We start from the raw sequence: 21,941 nt of genomic DNA, 5'->3' as shown, positions 1-21,941 counted from the left end.
GGTTGTCCTGGAACTTACTCTGTAGTTCCAGGCTGGCCTCAAACTCAGAAATCCACCTGCCTCTGCTTCCCAAGTGCAGGGAGGTAGTTTCTCAATTGAGGCTCTCCTTCTCCAGTTGACATACAACTATCCAGTACAATGTATTCGTTACTTTTCCATGGCTCTGACCACTTAAGTAGCCGAGGAGAAATACTTTAATGAGGGAAGGGTTTATTTTGGCTCACAGTTCAAAGGATGGTTCATCTTGGCAGGGAAGGCTCAGCCCCAGGACCCTCAGGCAGCGCCACCTTGAATCTGCATGCAGGAGGCAGATCGAGCTCACTTCTCATTTTTCCTCTTTATTCCATAATGGCCTCCAGCCAGGGAATGGTGGTTTCCACACACAAAGTGGGCCTTCCTTTCAGTTAATTGGTTAAGGAAACATCTTCACGATGTGCCCAGTGCTGTGTTTTCTAGAGGTTTCTAGATCCCATTGAGTTGACTGTGAAGATGAGGTGTTGCAGAGACATTTCTTGGGATGTTTAGATTCAGCAGATGAACACAAAGTGAAGCGTCTTCAACTTTGGAATGAGAAGCCTAGGAAGGCATTTGCACATTTATGTTCTCACAGTCGATCTTAGAAGAGTCAATAGGATACTCCCTGCCCAGGGCGAATGCCAGCTCTCTATCAGGAAGTGTGGTTCTGGAAGCCAGTGACATCTAATCACAGCAGACACAGTCTACTGAGTGCATGGCGCGATGGCAGACCCCACCTGGCTCCACCCATCTCAGTTTGCAGTCGCCCCTGATGAGCAGATGGGCTGCTCACCCTAAGCGGTTGATTGACGTGTCCAGAGTGATGCACTCTGGGAGTCAGACTGTGTAACAGTCTCACTTTTCAGTCTTTCTCATCGATTTTACTTGCTCTGCCCTTGTTTGTGTCTGGCCAGGTATGACTCCATCACAGACTCTTCCAGAAATGACATGAAGAGGAAGTTTGCCCTGACAATGGAATTTGTCGAAGAATATTTGAAAGAAGTTGTAAATCAACCGTTTCCTTTTGGAGACAAAGAGAAAAATAAACTGACTTTTGAGGTATTTAAAATTACTAAATTTATTTTCTGTGTGCCTGGTGCCCACAATGGTCAGAAGCGGGCATCAAATCCCCTGGAACCAATGGGTTGTGAGCGATCGTGTAGGTGCTGAGAATCAAACTGAGGTCCTCTGGAGGAGCAGCAAGTGCTCTTAACCACTGAGCCACCTCTCCGGCCCCACTTGAGGCATTTAAAAATAGTTACGCACAGCAGGAATGTGTATTCTTGCTAGAAACCAGATGCAGTGAGCATCGATGATTTTCCTTTGCTCTAATATTTAGAGTATTTGAAATAATTCCATCTGTTGATGATAAAAATATAGACTTGCTATTTTAAACTTTAATTTTGTTCATTAACTTATTTTTGAAACCGTATGTGGTATGTAGAAATGTGTTTCACTTGCTAATTACACCAAATCATGTGATTTGATATGATTTGAAACAGAAGAAGAAAAATAAAAGAAAAACTTTACGTTACAGATCCCCTCCCCAGATAAGTTTGTAAAAAAATAAAATTTAAAAAAAAAATCACCTTTTCTGATTGAGTCTTTGTTACAAATTTACTAATACCAGTTCCTATTGACTAGTGGACAATAGAATTGCAAATAAAAGCCCCACTTTATTTTAATTTTTACGATGCCTTGATAATTAAAATGCTCCATCTTAATTATAGCTTTTCTTGTTTTATTTTTGTTTATATGTAATTGTTACACTTGATAAACAAGGACAGTTTTGGATAATTTATATTTACTGCTTTCCCCCCACCTTCATGGAAGTGATGGGTTTGCCTTGTTGTCCTGAACTGAAATGTGAGGATAATATAATAAAAAAACCTAGAGAGAGGTCCCTGTCAATCATCCCTGGTGTATCAGTTATCCACTGTCATGAGTCAACTCCCCGCCCTAGTGCAGCAGGATTTCTGCGTCAGGAGCCTGGGTGTGGTGCAGAGTCGGTTCAGTGTGTCCTGTTTCTGCTTCTCTCAGGTGGGTGTTGGTGGCCCTTCTTGGCCCTTCTGCTGTGCTGGCTTGTCATCTCAGCCCTTGGCCATGTGACTTTTCTGTGGCTGAGTGTCCTTGCTGAGGCACCTGGCTTCCCACAGAGAGCAAGAGAACAAGAGAAAGAGGAGGGAGTGAGAGAGCAAGGAAGAGAGAGAGAGACAGAGACGGAGAGACAGACAGACAGACACAGAGAGACACAGAGAGACAGAGACAGTGACAGAGAGCGAGCGAGCTAGAGACAAGTGAGACAGAGAGACACACACACACAGAGAACACCCATAAGCAGTGTTCTGTAGCCTTGGAAATGACACAGCATTCCTGGCTGTGACACAGCAGCCTGACACATCGTAGGAGGGACAGCCTCTGTGGGAGCCTTGGAGGACACACACACACAGAGAACACCCATAAGCAGTGTTCTGTAATCTAGCCTTGGGAATGACACAGCATTCCTGGCTGTGACGCACAGCAGCCTGACACATCGTAGGAGGGACAGCCTCTGTGGGAGCCTTGGAGGCAGCCTCTCACCCTTGTTATTTCCTGGGTTACCCAGAAGGACAGTGTAGGGGTCGTAGAGTTCTGGGCCAGTTTATGGCTCGTACTTAATAAAATAATTTAACCACCGATTAAGTGGAATCCTCTTAACTTGTATTTAATTAAGTGGTAAATATTGTGACATAAACATTCCTTAAGTCACTTTAAAGGCTCTGGATTAATCCTACATCCTGAGCCATCCCTTCATAGAAATTTTAATTCCCAGGTGTCAAAGAATTAGGGGCTTAGAATTACTCGAGCCACTTTAGAAACTGATTCCATTTTCCAACGCCTCCCCATGCAGGTGGTTCACCTGGCTCGGAACCTGATCTACTTCGGATTCTACAGCTTCAGCGAGTTGCTGCGGCTGACAAGAACTCTGCTGGCGATCCTAGACATCGTCCAGGCCCCCATGTCCTCATATTTTGAAAGATTAAGCAAGTTTCAAGATGGAAGTAAGAACTCTGAGGAATGTGATGATGTTTTTGTTATTAAGGAGGAGGGAGATAAAAACCAAACATATAGAGAAACACACGTAATGTGCGTGTGCAGTCTGTATGACATTGACTCACAATGGGGCTATGTCAGTCATAACAGTGTGGACACTCAAGTACTCTCTTCTCATGATAATATTGCAGGGAATATTAAAAAAAAAAACCCGCCAAGTTCCTGCACTCCATCCAGCTACTCTCTGCCTACCAACTCTTCGGCAGGGCCTTCGTTGCCTTCGTTCCTTTCATTGCCACGCCAGCCCCACAAAATGATCTTCCACCCCAGTCAGCCACCACAACACCCAGCAACCCAGTAGAAACAAAACTCTTGAAGCTTATAATTAACCAATCAGCTTTAAGTATCAATAAATTTTCAGTTCGCAAGATGCAAATACAATAATTTCAGAACCAATTGATATTGATAAAAGCTGCCCACCTAGGTTAGACAAATTATCCTAATTATTCTATCCTTTATGATATCATAACGACCTGTGGGATTTAAAGCCATGCGATATCAGAATCTCCTTTCTGTCCATCCGCCTCCATCTTGGCTTCTCCTCTCTCCTGAGATGCTCCCTGTCTCTGCAACTCTTAGCTCACCTCCCTTTTCCCTGTCCAACCACAGGCCTCCTGCTTCACAAATATTTTAATGTAATTGGAAAGGGAAAATCCTGACATATGTTAATGTGTGTGTGGTATGTGTTCACATATATATGGGCACATATGAACTGGTAAGCCTGTAGATGTAGATGTGTGTGTGAGTGTGTGTGTGATGTGTGCAGGCCTAAAGTTAATATTAGGTGTCTGTTTGGACCACTGTCCACTTTATTAATATAGACAGCATTTCCTGAGGCACTCAGAGTACATTCATCCTGGCTACTTTTGTACTCAGTATTCAGCATTCAGCATTCAGCTTCCCTAGGGAGCCCTTGTCTCTCTGCTTCTGGAATGCTGGGGTTACAGGCAGCTACCATGCCTGCTTGGCTTAGACACAGGTTCTAGGGATCTGAACTATCAAACTTTCAGTAGTGCCCATATCATAACCATATATATAATACATATTATATATAAACACTACAATTCACAACCATACTTATATAGGTATGTGTATATGCATACATGGAACCACATATATACATATACATGTACATTTACACACATATATACACACACACACATACATATGTTTGTAATATTTGTAATGGTGATTGGGTTAGGTTGGAAAGTGCCCCTAGATAGCTAGCTGTTTCTGTGAGTTCTAAGGAAGAGGGCATGCTGCACATATCCTGGAGGGGGTGTGATCAAAGGAGGCTTAGGCAGATGAGAGGATCTGTGGTACAGTTAGACCAGACCTCAGCTCAGTACATGGAGGCTTAGAGCTAGGGCGGCCCTTTGGAGTTGTCATGCACTGAGGCAAGAGGGTCAAATATGTCTTTGTGGCAGTAGTGATTTCTGTCTTCGTTGTGGAAGAAGGCATGTGACAGTGGGGAAGGGGACACTCTGTCCAGGAGCCATGTTGAGTGAGAGGGTGGTGCTGATGTTGGCCTCTAGTGAAGCAGAGCTAGAGAAGGGCCTATGCAGACAGCACAGTAACAGCCACCATGACACCCAGGACAGCATGGAAAAGGAGACACCAGATTCCAAGTGCAGACATGAAGAGGGACTGTCCAATCAGAAATTTCATGTGAATCACAGAAAAGTTGAAGGACTGGATTACTGTTACCCGAGTCCCAGGCTTGTACACAGTACAACTGCCTGAGCCCTTCACCTTCAGGGCAACCTATGAAGAGTTTAGTGACTGCTGCGGAAACCTGAGCATTGACAGGACAGTTAACCCGAGAGCTCCAGCTCCAGGGTCCTCTGGAAGAAATGTGTGTAACTTTTACTGGAGAGATATGGGCACATGTCTCTTTACTCCAGATAGGACACTGTACACCGAAGGGAGACTTCTACCCAAGTCTAGCTTAGTGAACCAGTGAGTTCCCTGAGTTACTTACAGGAGTATGTGTGACTCTAAGACAGCCCCATCACTGGGAAAGCCCATCCCAGCAAGGGCAACTCAGGCAAGCTCAGCCCTGGATTTCCCTTACAGTGTGCTGGTATCCAGGCTGAATGGAGCCTCTTCTCCCCAGAAATCGCCTTTTCATTTATAACCTTGAGGAGGGAACTTTGTGGATCATGTAAAGTTTTAGGAGCTTCCTGAGCCTTGTGTGTTTCGTTTACATCTTTATTCCTATGAATTTTCCTCCTCCCTTCAGCAGGAAGTAATTCGATTTGGGAGAAACAGGTACACCCTGTGGAGGCCCTCATAGGCACAGGTGTTTGAACCCTGGCTTCATAGTTGGTGGTATTGTTTTGGAAGGGTGTGGAATCTTTAGGAAACAGGACCTTGTTGGAGGAAGTGGGTCACCAGGAGTGAGCTTTGACATTTATAGCCTGGTCTCACTTCCTACCCATGGAGATGTGAGGAGTCTCTGCACTGTGTTCCTACCTCCATGTCTTCCCCACCATGACAGGCTGTGTTCTCTTCAACTGTGAGCCAGAATAAACTCTTCCCTTATGTTGCTCTTGTCTGGTATTCTTGTCACACTGGCAGAGGCATAAAAGGGGGTTGTATGACAATGAGATAGTCCAGTATATGAAAACACATGGCGAGGAAGGGATGCGGCCTAAAGGATCACAGGTGTTGGCTCAGGGGCTTCTAGAGCTGAGCAAGGCTGGAAGTGGGGAGAAAGTAGAAGCACCCCGAGTCATCTGTGCAAAGGGAAAGAGATAATGTGAGCCCGAGCAGCAGCAAAAATAAGATCAGGAAGGAGAAGGACGTGTGCGTGTGCGTGTGTGTGTGCGCACGCACGTGTGCGTGTGCATGTGTGTGTGTGTGTACACTCCAGCAGTTCTCTGAAGAAGCGGCTGCAGGGACTTCTCAGTGCCATAAGCTCCCATTTCCAGGCCCCAGTGACAGTTGGACATGCACAAGACCCATGAGGCTCAAGCTAGACAATGTTCCAATACAGGGAGCGGAGGTGGGCATGAGTCCCACTCCAAGCCAGGAAGCCATTGGTCACTGATAGCTGCTGGCAGAGGGAGAGTCGGGTTTCCTTGAGGATGGAGCCCCTGCTAAGTCACCAACGCTGTAGTGGACAGCCCCATGTCCAAGAGCATGGGAGTGGCACAGATTGGACTTCATGGGTTAAAGAAAAAGACAAGAATTAGAGTGGGTAGGGGTGGATCCTGGAGGTATTGTGGGGTGAATATGATCAAAATATTCTACAAAATTCTCAAAGAACCAAAAATGATACCAAGCTGGTCTCTTGGGGATAAGAGCTGGCCCCAGTGTCCTGTCTCCCATTGTAATGGGACATTCTGTCTCTGTACTGGTCGGCCTAATGCTGTTCATTGGCTATGTCTCCCATTGTAATGGGACATTCTGTCTCTGTACTGGTCGGCCTAATGCTGTTCATTGGCTATATTCTGTCTTAGGGAAAGACACACTGTCTTCAAGCAAGGGCCTTGGCTCTTAGCAGCTTGCTTGGCCTCCGAGTGCCATCTGCTTTGATTTAAAAGCACTGACTGTGTAACTGATCTTTTGCATTTAAGAATTGTGTCAGGAAGCCCCCCCTCCCTTTTTTTGGTTACCCACAGGAGTGCCAAAACAAATGTGACCATAATAGCCAACAAATGGACATCCTGGGTATTATTGTTCAATTGTACATTTATTAAATTATACAATTGGTTTTTTAATACCAAATATTTTGTTTTTTCCCTCTTAATGTACATGTGTGTGTCTGTGTCTGTGCATGTGTCTGTGTACATGTATGCATATGTCTGTTTGCATGTGCATGTGTGTATACATGTGTGTGTGTCTGCATGTGCCTTTGTGTGTATATGTGCATATGCATGCATGTGTGTATGTGTGTGCATGCATATGTGTACATGTCTGTGTATACATATATGCATGTGTTTGTGTGTGTGGGGGCACACATATATAAGCATGCTCCATGTACAGGCTCAGTGTTGATGTTAGGAGCCAGCCCACTGATTCCTATGCTTCTTGTATTATTTTCCTTGAGGCAATACTCTCAATCGAATCCAGAGCTAATCAGTATGGATATGGATGGCCTCTTGTCTCTGGGATTCTCTTGTCTCTGCCTCCTGAGGTGGGAATTACTCAGGGCTTCTAAGTGCTTGGTCTCTGGTCCTCACACTTCTGCAGCAAGCACTTGAACCACTGAGCGTCTTCCCAGCCTCCGGTTTTACTCTTTACTGATGCTAATAATAAAGGTACCTCTTTATTATAAATAGAGGAGCTACAACTGTACCTCCTTCCTCCTGTTTTTGTTAAAAATTAAGCCAATTTTATTTTAAAAATAATTAATATTTACGCATGCATAAACTGTGCTTGGATCAAAACTACCCCTCACTTCATTTCTTCCAGCTCTTCTCTTACTCTGTCCCCAAGTATCCCTTTCCAACTTCATGCGTTATCTCTCTTATTTGTTTGTGCTTTTAACATTATTTTTAATTAATTAATTAATTTTTAATTGAACATTTAAAATTACATCAGTTCACCCTTCCCTCTCCTTCCTCTAATTCCTTCTATGCCCCGTTTCTCCTTAAATTATTGGCCTCTTTTTCTTTAATTATTATCATTATACACACACAAATGCATAAATTTGTAAACACAATCTGCTGAACTTATTTAGAGTGTCTTAGGTGTATATGATTTCAGGGTTGACCACTCAGTTACTAGATAGTCAATTAGGTGTCTCATCTGTGGGAGAGACTAATTTCCCCTGTTTTCGAGGTCATTTGATACTTGTAGTTATTTGTGTAGGGATGAGACCCCGTGTGATATTTTTCTTCTATGTTAGTTTGTACTGGTGATGTACTTCTTTAGCTCTTTTTTGGGAAGTCATAGTATTACGGTGTCGTGGGTATAGCTTCCTTGACATTGCTAAGAGACACAGTATCACAGCGAACTTCCTGGTGTTCTGTCTCTTACAATTTTCCTGGTCCCTTCTTGTAAGATATTTCCTAAGCTTTAAGGGCAGGTGTTGTATTGTAGATATACCCACTGGGGCTGGGTACCTCATGATCAATTAATCTTCGGAGTTTGATTAGGGGTGTGTGTGTGTGTGTGTGTTTTCTTGCAGTGGCCTCTGTTTTCTGCAAGGAGAAGCTTCTTTGATGTGGTGGTGAGAGCTACACTTACCTGTGGGTATAAAAAGTTTTAGAATGTAGTTAGAAATCACCCTATCTAGTAAACTGGCAGTGGCAGGTCTTCCTCTAACATCCATGACATCACTAGACCTGGGCAGTAGGCTCAGTTTCTGGTACCAGGCATGATTTCCCTTTGGTTGAGCTGTCCAGTTAGTTAGCTGTTGGTTAACTCCAAGGTATGGATGCCATTTATGACCACAGCAGTTTATAAAAAGAAAGTATTTAGTTGGAGGTCTTACAGTTCCAGAGTCCATGACTATCATGGCAGAGAACTTGGCAACAAGAAGGGATGGGTGTTAGCCAAGAGCTTATGTCTGATCCACAACTCTGGGTAGAGAGAAATAACTGAGAATGCGTGGGCTTTTAAAACCTCAAAGCCCCACTGACACACCTCCTCCTCCAAGGCCACACCTCCTAACCCTTCCCAAACAGTTCCACCAACCAGGAACTAAGCATTCGAATACATGAGCCTATGGGGGCCATTCTCTTTCGAGCCACCACAGGGGTGTCTTGTCTTGCTGGTCATTGTGATTTACGGGCATCACAGCTGGGTGGGAACATTGATTGTGTTACTCTGTTTGAAGCTTGCACAGCACCTTTTGGTGCTATGGAAACTAGACTCTAGGAGATTTTCAGGTTAGATACAGCCCAGATCTTCTGAGTCCCGAGACCAAAGTGTGTGGTCCGTTTAGTAATAGGGACTTACGTTTAATCTCTGGGAGGCAACCAAGGGCCATAACAATAGCCTATATGTTTGGGAGTCACAAGGACTTGAATAGAAGTTTCTCATGCCTGGTACTGGGGATTTGTTAGTCAGAGGCTATTGTGGGAGTATTGTCAGCTCAAGTGACTTAACTTCATTTAATGTATATATGTTTGTAAACATAAAATAACACTATTCCTTGAGGCTTTATCAAACATCCTTGGTGTATATGTCCCTCCCTCTCCCTTCTCCCTCTCCAGCTAAGAGCTCCCATCTGTTAGAAGCCATCTTACCTGCCTGCTGTTGGGATGTATCTGGGTACAGAGAGGAAGCTAACCCGCAGCATCAGAATCTGCCTGAGTACCTGCAGGTGTAGTGAGACTGTCTAATTCGGACTGTCCTTTCTTTTTGTAGCTGTCCCCCAGCCCCTGGGCCAGAATCTAATATGGTGACAGATCACAGGAAACTTCTGAAAGACCAGAGAGCCAAATGGTCTCTCTGTCATCTATCGATTTGCCTTTCTATAGCTCCAGCTTCTTAGGGGTTTCTATCATTCAGTCCTGACATATGGTCCCTTGCTAGTCAGTGACTGTCACCTCCCTACTGGGATACAGGGAATGGCACTGGAAATGGAAAATCACTAGAAAAAAACATGGAATTCCATTCTGTCTTGTTTCCTTTTTTTGATATTTCAGCTTTGGAGATTGTTCTAGTGTCATTTCTGTTGCTGTGATAAAATATTCTAGAAACAAGCAACTCAGGAGAGTAAGGGTTTGACCTAGTTCACAATCCCAGATTACAGACTATCACTGTGGGGAAGTCACAGAGGCAGGAGCTGGAGACAGCTGGTCACATGACATCCTCAGATACGGGGTGAGAGAGAGAAATTCAAGCATGCACACTTGCTCAGCCTTCTCTTCACTCACACAGTTCAGAGCCAGGGAAGTGGTGCAGCACAGTCGACTCTAAAGGGGCCTGAAGGAGGGTTCTGGGTGGTGGGCATGTTCGAGTCTGGACTGCATATGGTGTATGTGTGCACACATTTTCTTTGTTAGAACCCTGAAGAACTCACATCTGATACTAAGTTACCTGTCCATCACAGAGCAGTATTGAATCCATGCGCAGCTCATGGCCAGCTGGGGGAAGTTAAGGATCAGTTTTGCAGATTAAAACTCCGAGGTTTGGAATACTGAAATGTCAGTGTGTGACAAGGATGAGGGGTGGAGCCTGGCATTGTGCTGTGCAGATCCTTTCCGGTCTCTAGCATAGGGAATGGGAAATAACTTCCTCCCAAGTCGTCCATTTGATATCCAGAGAAGATGGACGATGAGGTCCTCCTTTCCTTTCTGCTGCTGTGTAGAACTCCCTGACCACAAGCACACTGGGGGAGGAAGGTCTATTCCTTCTCACCATTCCAGGTCATGGTAGGCACTCAGGGACATCAGGGCAGGAACCATGGAGGAGCACTGCTTGCTCAGATAGTTTTCTTATAAAGTCCAAGCACACCTGCCTAGGAATGGTGCCACCCACAGTGGGCTGGACCCTCCCACAGCGATCAGAAATAGAGACTGCCTCTGCCTCCCAAGTGCAGGGTTAAACATGTATGTCACCCCATTCTTTTTATTTTTTGTCCCAACAAGGCTGATTCCCATTTTTCTCAAATTACTCAACACACAGTATCTATTCAGATGCTTGATGTTGAGTTAGTTATCGGAAAAAAAAAGAATTGAAATTCTAGTGTGTTGATTTTCCAGGAAATTAAAAGAGTATGTGTTATTTCCTCAACTGACAAGCTGTAAGTCTTAGCTGTAGTAGAGAAGTATGGAAATACTTTGTGCAGCACTGAGTACTGGCCACCTTGGACCTGTCTCCAAAGTCTAGACTTAAAATGAAAATTTCCTGTGGTAAATGGATACAGGAATGCTGTGTGCCTGTGATTTGTTCAGTGGACACAGGACAGCCATGTGCCTGTGATTTGTTCAGTGGACACAGGACAGCCATGTGCCTGTGATTCGTGCAGTGTGGCTGATGTTTTTCTAGCTGCAGAAGTTCACAGTGTAAGCACTTCCCACCACAAGCAAGAAAATGCAACATCTTTGAATTGGCGACCTCTGAGTTGGCCATACATGGAAATTTCAGGAGAATTCTGTGGTCCATGTCCACATGCCACAGGCATGTGAGGGCGTGGGAGGGAGGGATGTGCTCTTCTGTCTTCCCTATTACACGTGTTACACATTAAGATGTTTGTGGCCTCTGGATTTTAATTTGTTGATGACAAGATCTATATTTGGGGGAAAGACTCGTCTAGGCTAAGCTTCCTTTAATCATTTGGCTAAATGATTATTTTCCATGCAAATCTAAGTAAGATGCAGACTCTGTGTGCTGCAGATTTCTGTGTGAACCAGGGCTAAGGTCAACAAGGGAGCCTGTTCTTCATGCGTGAGAAGGTATCCCTTGGAGGCTAGCATGCAGATATACTCAGCAGTGGGGTGAGGGCACTAGCTGGTGACAGTGACTTAGCACCATCATTGTCTGTGACCACCAGCACGTCTTTGCACCACCTTGCCAAGGTGTGGTGCACCACAGTAATTAGAAATAAGGGTTTGGATTGTTTGAGAGTTCTGGGCAGTGGACCTCTGCCTCAAGAGTCTTCTGCTAGAAAGCAGAGGGTGCTCACTTCTTCATGTTGCCCCACTTGGCCCAGTCTTGGAAATTCTTTAAATGTGAATTTTTTTACTCCCATTTTCTCTTTTGGTTATCTAAATAGCCATATACCAAAATTTCCCAGCACTTCAAGATGAAAACCCAGGGTCATTTCTGCCTGGAACCTGCATGTCCATCAGAGGAACTGTCAGTCTTCTCTGTACTCTGAATTGTGTTAAGGGAATGATTCCCTTCATGATCCCAGCAGGTTGTGCACTTGGGGAAGGCAATGAATTCAGAGGCTGCAATCTTTCCACAGTGTACTTGTGTATAGCTACTGTTGTTCACTGCCATCTGGTACACATGCACATTCTTTCCAGCCAACCTTAAAATTATTTTATTAATTAGTTCCCTCATGACCTTATAAGCATTACTATGGTTTACATTATTCTATCACTGGGAGTTCTGTTGCCCTCAATCCCGTTTTTATCTTTCTTCCTCTTGGCTCACACCCTTCTCATTTCTGGAAAAGAACATGCTTTGCCAGATGCTGTGGCCTCTACTTCAGGCAGAAGCTCATGAGCACTCAAAAAGTCAAGACTACTGTTTGCAAAGAAAAGCTGGCATGTGTTCTTATAAATCCAGTTGCTTGCTGTAAGAATTGAGACATAGGAAACAAGCTGGGACCTAAATCATGGGAGTGACTGGGTATTCCCCTAGCTGACTGACTGTGGTCAATGCGGAGGAGGTGTGGTTGTGAATTGTGTTCTAGTGTGGATGGAGAAAATCCATGAGAAGCAAACTCAGGGAGTTATAGACAGTAGTTCTTCATTGCAAAGGTTTGTGCTGGTCATCTCTTTCTATAATGGCGTCAGGAGAGATGGCTCTCCCTGGGATTGGAATAGTGGATTTCTAGTCAGAGTAGACAAATGAACGCATGCTTGTAGGAGAATTCAGGCTTCTCTTGGGATGAGAAATTGTTTACTTTTAACCCCACTTCCATGTTCTTTTTGTGTTATGAAAGCCCCAAAGCCCTTCATCTGGGTAGTGACTCCAAGCCCTCTGAGGGTTCTGCGCAAGGATTTTTATGGGACCAAAAGCACAAAGATGGTTTGAGATGTAGGGAAGCCCATAGGCAAGTGACAGTGTAGGTGGCTGTACACGTGCATACTCTTCTGAGTCCCCATGGGGGGCCTTTGTAGAGACTATCCCTTAGCTGTGCCTGTGGTGTCTGATGTCAAAAAGATTTCACAGGTTGTGCTCAGAGGCACAAAGTGAAGGGGTCAGCTTCAGGGTTTTGAACCAAGTAAGAAGGTCTCCAAGTCTCTATAAACAAAACAACCAACTGGAACCACTGAAGCAATCTTGTGGGCGAGCCTCATCAGGGTGTTTACGGAGCAATGGAGGGCTCTATGTAGGGTGGGGTCTCGTTTCTTTATCGCTTAGTTAAGTCACTTCTAAAACCAGTGGTAAAAGCCAGTTACAGTCAGAGAAACCACATGGTGAATTTGGGTTTTCTCTGAGCTTCCACCGAATGTTTGTGCTTTGGGGGTTTTAAATTCTCATTACTTCTGAAGCAGGATCTGGCTATGTTGCTTAGAGTGTCTGAGTTCTCTTCTACCTCAGCCTCTCATGGAGAGAGTGACAGACTCCATCCTCTCTACCTGGTCCCTCTAGAGTTGAAACTCAAGAGTTGAAACATTTTATAAGAGAGAGTGAAAAATAACCTTCTTCATTTGCTTCTAGGTACTAGTGCTTTGCTGTATCTTAGAGTTTAACAATCATTTCTTCTCATTTGCCAAACCATTCTATAACACTAACTCCCGACACTCATTGCGCCCATATGCCCTAGCTTGTACAGTAATGAATGGAAACAGAAATTTTGAAGATGCAATGAGTTACATGTGTGGTGTGAAGGTTGCAACCAAGTCTTCATCAGAAAATAAGTAAGCTCTGCTGATGCTGTGGCCACCCATGCTTCACGTGTGTTGACTGAGTCCTCTTCTTGTGCCAGGCAACAATGTCATGAGGACCATCCACGGGGTGGGAGAGATGATGACCCAGATGGTGCTCAGCAGAGGCTCCATCTTCCCAGTGAGTGTGCCTGACACACAGCCCAGCGTCCACCCCAGCAAGCAGGCGAGCCCTGGAGAGCAGGAGGATGTCACGGTGATGGACACCAAGCTAAAGGTCATCGAGATTTTACAGGTGTGTCCAGCATTGTCCTCTGTCAGATGTGTGTGTGTGTGTGTGTGTATCTGTGTCTGTGTGTGTCTGTGTCTCTGTGTGTGTCTGTGTATGTGTCTCTGTGTATCTGCACGGCTGTGTCTGTGTGTATACAAGTGTCTGTGTCTCTGTGTCTGTGTGTGTTTCTGTGTGTGTGTCTCTGTGTGTGTATCTGTGCATCTGTGTCTGTGTGTGTACATGTGTCTTGTGTCTCTGTGTCTGTGTGTGTGTCTTTGTGTGTGTCTCTGTGTGTGTATCTGGGCATCTGTGTCTCTCTGTGTGTGTGTGTATGTGTGTGTAACTTGTGGCAACCATCCTGCCTCAGCTTTCTGAGTGCTGAGATTCCAGGTATTAGGCACAATACCTGGTTTTGTGGTGTAATTATGTTGAAATGCTACTGGCATGATGGGATTCTGAAATGTTGCTGGTCTCTCTTTATTCTGGAAGGCTGTTGCCCTCATTTTATTGTTACTTTTAGACAAGTAACAGCTGGCAATCTCACACAAATGCTATTGTGCACACACCCACCCCATTGTTTTGTCCCAGGAACTACACAATGGTATCTAGCAATCATGGCGTGCTTTGAGGTGATAACATGGCTTTCCCGTGTGTTTATTATCAGCTGGTTTTGACTGAGATGGAATATTTTCTTCACTGAAGAAGGATTTTAAGGCAGGCATAGTTAATGATGACATCCTAACCCCTTTTCTTGTGTTTAATTGCTTGAAACATATTTGTGTGTTCTATGTATCCAGATTTCTTGTTGTCGTAGGAAACTCAAAATTTTGATGTCAGACACATTGGTATACTCCTGGTATACACAGACACACAAAATCAGACACACACAGAGACACAGATACACAGACACATGTACACACATAGACAGATGCACAGATACACACACACACACACACACACACACACACACACACACACACGGTGACAGAGGACAATGTGATACACACTGCTATATTTTAACACTCAGAAGGCTGAGGCTGGAGGATTTCTGTGACTTCAAGGCCAGCCTGAGCAACATAACAAGATCCTTGCTCGCCACTTATTATTTACCAAACATATTAATTGCCGATTTATCACTTTACGTAATTACCTCTCTTTGTTTCTAAGGGGTTGAGGGTGCTTTTTTGTTTTTTTGCACATTAGCCAAGTTAAATTCTTAGCCTTATTAATGTTATGAGCTGTTATTTCATACACAAGACCCCTCCTCACAGAGACTATGATTTCTAGCATTTTTGTTTTGCGGTGAGTCTGGGAAGCAGGCTCATGGTGCCTTTGTGATAGTGTTTCTTCCAGAGTCAGGAATGGAACCTGTAGCTTTCAAGACTTTCTTAAGAATGTGAACAGAGTTTCCCAAATCTTTCTTCATCATCAAGCATAGACTGAGCTCCCAGAAGCAGGTCAGCAGTCCTGGAAGTCTCTGTGCATTTCTCATTCAAAGTAATTAGATTTATAGTCATAACACATTTCCCAGTCCCTCCAGGGTTTCCAAAGGCCGAGTCCTGAGAAATGTTGGCAGACTTCCCTACCCTGTGTTCATGGCCTTGAAAATCATGTCATGTTCTTACCCTGAAGCTGAGAAAGGGACCTATGGGACCTGGTTCAGTGTTGTGTCCCATCTGTCCATGTCCTCCCCACCCCCTCCAGCCCTGGCCAGTGGATGACCACTGATGTGTGTGGTGTTCCCTTCAGTGGTGGTTTCAGCACAGTACCTCTCACAGAGACACTGAGGAGCTGCTGTGTGCTGCAGCCAAACTCTGCTTATGCTAGCTTCCACCCTCACTTGGACAATTTCCCCTGAGCCTCCTTTGCCAGACTTTCAGGCAGGATCTCCTCTTTCCCAGATGCTCAGAGCATCTCTTCAACAATCCCTGGAGCCATACTCACTGGGTGCTCTCTGCCAGCTCCTCCCCTCAGGGCTGCTCCTCTTTGTCCCATTTAAATAAAGCATGTTTTTCAGTGAGCATTGCCTCATTCTTCCCTCTGACCATATTCTCTCTCTTTCTCTGCCTTTACACATTTAAAATTTTATTTTTATTTTGTTAAGAAAAAATTTGTTTTATAGGTTGTCCCAGACTTCACGCAAGCTGGCTGGTCTTGAACTCATGAGAGTTCTCCTGCCTCAGCTACACAGTGCTGAGAATGTTGGAATTATAGGTGTGAGCCACCATGCCTGGCTTTTTCTCTGTCTTGTTATCTATCTTCATATCTTACACTGTATCGGCAGCTTCATAATTAGAAACACTAAGGGAGCAAGGGTCATGAAATGGAATCCTGTGAGTTCTCATCTCCAAGAGAAGGGAGAGCTTCATTATTGTCTCATGTTGAATTCTTCCTTTCTTCCTCTGGGCATTTGAGTTTTAAAAATCCCCTGTGTACTGAGCACCCATAGCCTGGCTTCTGTCTCTACCCTCCTGATTTAGGACCAAGCCCCAGGCCCTTTATTAGTCAATGAATCCCAGTGTTGGTCTGCCTTACACCCTATAAATAAATCCTCATTCACTGGAGTCTCTCTATCCAGCATATGTTGTATTCACAGCAGGTTAATGGAAGAGTTGCTGTGGGGTTTGTCTTTCCCTCTGGATATTATATTCATCAAGAGCCACATCTACAACCTGGACTCCTGAAAACATTGTATTAAACAGGATTTTTAATTTCTGTATACACATGTGTATATGTGCATGGGGGTTGTGCACATGAATGCAGCTGCCTGCAGAGGCCAGAAGAGAGTACTGGATCTCCGGGAGCGGGAGTTACGGGTGATTGTGCAGCATCTGACAGGGTGCTGGGATTCAACTCAAGTCCCGCAAAAGCAGCATCTCTCCAGTCCTGTGGGCTCTTTTTTGTATACCTCACCATCTTCCTCTGCCTGGCCAACAAACGTGGATGAACTTAGCCAAGAGCAGCTGACATGAGCTTGGTTCCATTGTGGTGAAGCACGAAGACCTTCAAGTATGGAAAAGAGGAAGGTGGAGATGGAGGGGAGAAAAGACAGGAGAAGGGTAGGAAAGGATGGAGATGAGAGAGAGGGGAGGGGAGGGAGGGTAGGAGAGAAGGAAAGGACGAGAAGTGGGTAGGAAATGATGGAGATGAGAGAGAGAAAGAAAGGGAGAGGACCAGAAGAGGGTAGGAAAGGATGACGATATGGGGGGGAGGGGCGGGCAGGAGGCAGGGAGGGGAGGGAGAGAGAACAGGAAGGGGGCAGGAAAGGATGGAGATGAGAGAGAGGGGGTAGATACTGGTTATGGAATCATAAGTATCATTAAAGGAGTGTGCTGTGGGTGCTCACAGTGTCTTGAAAGTTTACTCTTATCGGGTAAGAGTAGAGAATCAAGGTTCAGTGGGTTCTGAACAAGCATGAGAATGCAATGGAACATTGTGTGTGGCACAGTGCTCATGGGACAGAGAGGCCAGAGCACTGAGAGAGGGGGTGGTGCCTGGGAGAAGGGGGAGGGCCCTGGAAATGAACAGAAGGGATTGCCTACTGATAACACAAAAAGCAGGTTTTCTAAAGCCTTGGCTACGGTAGTGTTCACTGTTCAAGAACTGGTAATACCTATGCTCAAAAACTCAGGCTTATCTCAGGGCAGTTGAGTGAAGGCAACTAAACTCGGAGCACATCTCTCCTGACGGTCTTCCCTGATCCCCTGGCTCAGCCCTGTGGACCATCTCATAGCAGAGCTATCCCTTGTTTTCCCAGCGCAGTAACTTGTCCTTCCGGGAAGGGATTCCCAATGTTCGGGTTCCTCAAGGCTCCTAGTGGAGCTTGGGCCTTAAGAGTTACTTCATTAGTGTCTACACACCACTGAGAGATGATAACAGAAACTGGAGGAGACATGTACACCATGGAGAAACCCAGGAACCAGGAAGTCAGCCTGCCTGGCGGGCCTGGCTTCTGGGCTGATGTCCGTAGAGCTTGATCAACTCTACTGAGTTGAAGCCACAGCACAAAAGTAGTTCTAACATTTCTTCTCAGCTAAGAAAACTGCAAGTGTGTCTGGGATCATAAGAGCATTATCTTTAAGACCCACAAGCTGCCCTACCGGAAATGCCTCTGAGACCCGCAAGGCGCCCTACTGGAAATGCCTCTGAGACCTACAAGGCACCCTACCATAAATGCATGCCTCTGAGACCCGCAAGGCGCCCTACTGGAAATGCCTTTGAGACCCACAAGACACCCTACCGGAAATGCCTTTGAGACCCATAAGGCACCCTACCGGAAATGTTCAGAGGACATTTGTGGGCACCAGATTTCCTTGTTTCTAAAATAAATGGAGGCCAGATATAGTGGCACATATATAAGTGCTATCCTAGCACTTGGGAGGAGGGACAGGATGTTCAAGGTTATCCTCTGATACACAGGGAGTTCGAGGTTATCCTGGGGGGGGGATAATAAATAAATAAATAAATAAATACATACATAAATAAATAAATGTGGTCTCAGTACTGACCAATGAAAATATCTTCCTTTCCTTCATTTTCAAAACTAATATAAACAGGCAAAAAGCTGAACGTTTATAGTTTGTAGGTAAGATCTCTGACTGGCTCATTTGGAAGACCGAGACGTGGTTGGTATGTGCCATGACTTGCATTGAAAACTTGCTCTGTTTGTATGGGGCACGTGTGTCGCAGTGCCCAACTCTGCGTAGCTGGCTCTCTCCTTCTACCTTATGGGGGTTCCAGGGTTGGAGCCTAGGTCACTAGGTGTATGTGGCAAGGGCTTTACCCATGGAGCCATTTCTCCAGCCCACGACTCACATGTTTTAATGTCGTACTAATGCCTGCACCATCAGAATATAGTGGAGTCTTTCAGTATGTGCTAATGGAACTAAGCTCACCATGTTCCTCCTCCTAGTTCATCCTGAGCGTCAGGCTGGACTACCGGATCTCTTACATGCTGTCCATATACAAGAAGGAATTTGGAGACAACAATGACAATGGTGACCCCTCTGCCAGCGGCACCCCGGACACACTGCTACCGTCAGGTATCTCTGCGGCAGTACTTATCGTTCACATTCTGTGTTCTTTAAAATGTATTTTAAATAATACTTTTTATTCCTTGGGAGTTTCGTGTATTTATACAATGTATTATGATCATATCCATCCATCACTACTTTCCCCTACTACCTCTAATGCCCCCACCCCATTTTCCTTCCCCATTCATTTCCCTATTATTGACAACCTCTTGAATCCACTTGAGGCTGTCCATATGAACCCGGGTGTGTGGCTATTCACTAGGGTGTGATCAACTTACCAATAGCCTTGCCTTATTCTCAAAGAAGAGTGACTCTCCCTCCCCAGCAGTCATCATTTGCCAACATCCATGCTAGGACTTTGGTTTTTTGGCTACCCTAATGTGGTGGAGGTTACTTCAGCTGCTGTGAGCTGACTGTGCACCAGGCATATCATGCCCACACACCAGCCTGTCAAAGCACTCATCTCTGCTTGCTCACTCTATTCTTTTTGCCCCATCTTCTACAAAGTCCCCTTACTTTGGATGGTGAGAAGTTGCTAGAGATGACCCACTGTAGCTGAGCACTCAGTGTTATTTATACTCTGCATTTTGGCCAGGTATCTGTATTAACCATTATCCGTGGGAAAATAAGGTTCTCTGACCAGAACTGAGAACAGCATTGATCCATGTGTGCAAGCACAAGTATTTAGAAAGCTATTTTTCAGCACAGGCTTTAGTAAAACAACAGTAGGTTCTGTGGTAGTACCTGTGATCTCCCCAGTCACGGGCTATTGACCAGCCATGGAATCTCTTCTGGGGTGCGGGCTTTATATCCAATCAAAAAGTGGCTGACTAATCCTATAACTATTATGCCTCTATTGTTCAGTGGGCATATCTTGCCAGCATGTGTCAGTATTGAAATAAGCAGCATCCAGCCTTGAGTGAGATTTGAAGTGTTTTCTCCCTCAGGAGTCTGCACAGCTCCTTTGGCTTTATGTAAGTTAGACAGCAGGAGGAGAGCTTTCTGGTCTATTGTGGTTGTTTTCTCTGTGTCTTGAATCCAAAGTGAGTGATGTCTTCAGCTTATTATTGGTGGGCAACCAAGCGTAATGGCGATAGCCTGGTGTTTGGATTGCCCCTGGGGCCGCTCTGATCGGTAACTCACAAGGAGCTATTTTGTGCCTTGCACTAAGATTTTAATTTAATAACCCACGTTTTCTAGAAGTAGCACTGTCTACTTATGCAGGGAACTTCTGTTCAAATTCAATATGTGTGTGTATACATATATGTATATGTGTACATGTGTGTGTGTCTGTACATATATATATGTGTGTGTGTATGTATGTATGCATGTGTGGAGTGTATATATATGTGATGTGTGTATGTGTGTGTATACACATATACATATATATGTATTGTATAGCCAGAGAACACACACATATACAAATATATGTATATGCACACATATGTGTATATATATGTGAATTGTGTGTATATTTGTATTTAATTAGCTTACAAAATAATGGATTTCCATAAGACTTCTTTATGATCCTTGATTTTGCATTCTGCTTTTAAAGACCACAAGCATGTTTCCTCTCTATCTTAAAACAAAATATGTCTGTGACAGAAGACGATAATATCTGTGGTTGAAATAGAGACAGAACAGTAGCAAGGCAGGGGGGACTTTGCTGTTACTTGGCACTGTGTCCTGTATATGCCTGTTCCCTGTCACTGCCCTACTGTGGTAGGTAGGGCTGCTATGTATTACCCTATTTCACAGATGAGAAAAACAAGCGTTAGAGGAGCAGCTTGGAAAGACTGAATGTTTATCTGCTCCTGTGACAAAAGCAATTTAAATGTTTATTTTGATACTTAGGGAGACACTTCCTGGTGGAAGGGGCAGCAAGGGGTGGGGCTATTGGGATGGAAGGGCAGCAAGGAGCAGGGCCTGGGGTCCCTTGGTCTCCACAGTCAGGAAGCAGGGAAGGGTGAGTGCTGGTGTTTGGCTTACTCTGAGGGGAGGCACGACCCACATTCAGGGTGGATGTTCCCACCTCAGTTTAGCCTTCCTGGAAACATCTTCACCCACACAGCCAGGGTGTTTCCATGGAGACTCTAATTCCGGGCTGGTTGGCAGTGAAGACATCAAAGTCTGGGAGCCCTGAGGCCTCGCCGGCTCCAGAGTCTGGATCTTTTGCACATTATGTTCTTTGGGTGAGAATCTGAGAAAATGTTCACGCCTGGATCAGAGAGAAGTGTGAAGTGCATCTGAGAAGGGCAGTGTCTGTGGGCAAGCCACGGTCAGCCAGAGAACAAAGAGGAAGGGCTCCCCAAAAGCCTGCCTGCGGTGGTGCCTGCTCTTTGGAATTCTATCTTGCTTAAAAACTAGCGAAATGTCTCAGAAATGTTTCTGAGACATGGAACATAATCCCGAAGAGTGTAAAAATGGCTGTGAAATCTAGAGGCCGTAGAAAGGGCTTTGTGAAGACTCAGAAATATTAACTCACCTCTCACTTGGATGGTCCAGGTCAGTCCTGGTGGGCTGTAACTACATCTCAGAAGGGAGACAGCTGTTAGCAAAGCTCTCCTGAGGCTAGCAGTTGTGTACAATGAGGAACTCCCCATCATTGTTAGGCCACTGTCTCCATCCATCAATCAGCTGGACAAGAAGGATTCATTGACTGTAATGGGAATGGGGACCAGAGCAGTTGCCTCTCTACCCACCTCTGACCAGCAGGCAGCCTGCCCTGCAGACAGGCAGCCACTGTTCCACCCAGGCGTGGAGCCACTCCTGGCACCCCTGCAACACTGCAGTTTCCCAGAAATACAGACCCCAAAGGGCTGTTTCCAGGAACGGTCAGACAGAACCAGAAAGCCATGCTGGCGGCTGCATTGACAGAAGCATAACAGTTATTGGCTCCCAGAAGCCAGATTTCTGGAAACATGAGCTCTGAGTGTCCGTAAAGTACCCAAGCAAAGCTTGAGGCACCCCAGAAAATCCTTTCTCTGATGGGGAAGATGTCCTTCTGTGTGTGTGTGTGTGTGTGTGTGTGTGTGTGTGTGTGTGTGTGTGAAAGAGAGAGACAGC

General features: G+C 45.1%; 1 protein-coding gene across 1 annotated transcript in view; it reads left to right on the top strand.

The window, feature by feature from the left end:
- Window positions 1–21,941, top strand: part of Itpr2 (inositol 1,4,5-trisphosphate receptor type 2) — a 421,140-nt gene that overhangs the window by 141,757 nt on the left and 257,442 nt on the right. The window contains exons 20-23 of the mRNA XM_031383897.1: window positions 930–1,074; window positions 2,906–3,056; window positions 13,673–13,866; window positions 18,755–18,884. Coding sequence (XP_031239757.1) covers window positions 930–1,074; window positions 2,906–3,056; window positions 13,673–13,866; window positions 18,755–18,884 — 620 coding nt within the window. The remainder of the gene's footprint in view (window positions 1–929; window positions 1,075–2,905; window positions 3,057–13,672; window positions 13,867–18,754; window positions 18,885–21,941) is intronic.

Source organism: Mastomys coucha, unplaced genomic scaffold (assembly GCF_008632895.1).
Source record: "Mastomys coucha isolate ucsf_1 unplaced genomic scaffold, UCSF_Mcou_1 pScaffold20, whole genome shotgun sequence".
In the NCBI taxonomy this organism is placed as follows: domain Eukaryota; kingdom Metazoa; phylum Chordata; class Mammalia; order Rodentia; family Muridae; genus Mastomys; species Mastomys coucha.
This window is presented reverse-complemented; position numbering and strand designations above follow the sequence as displayed.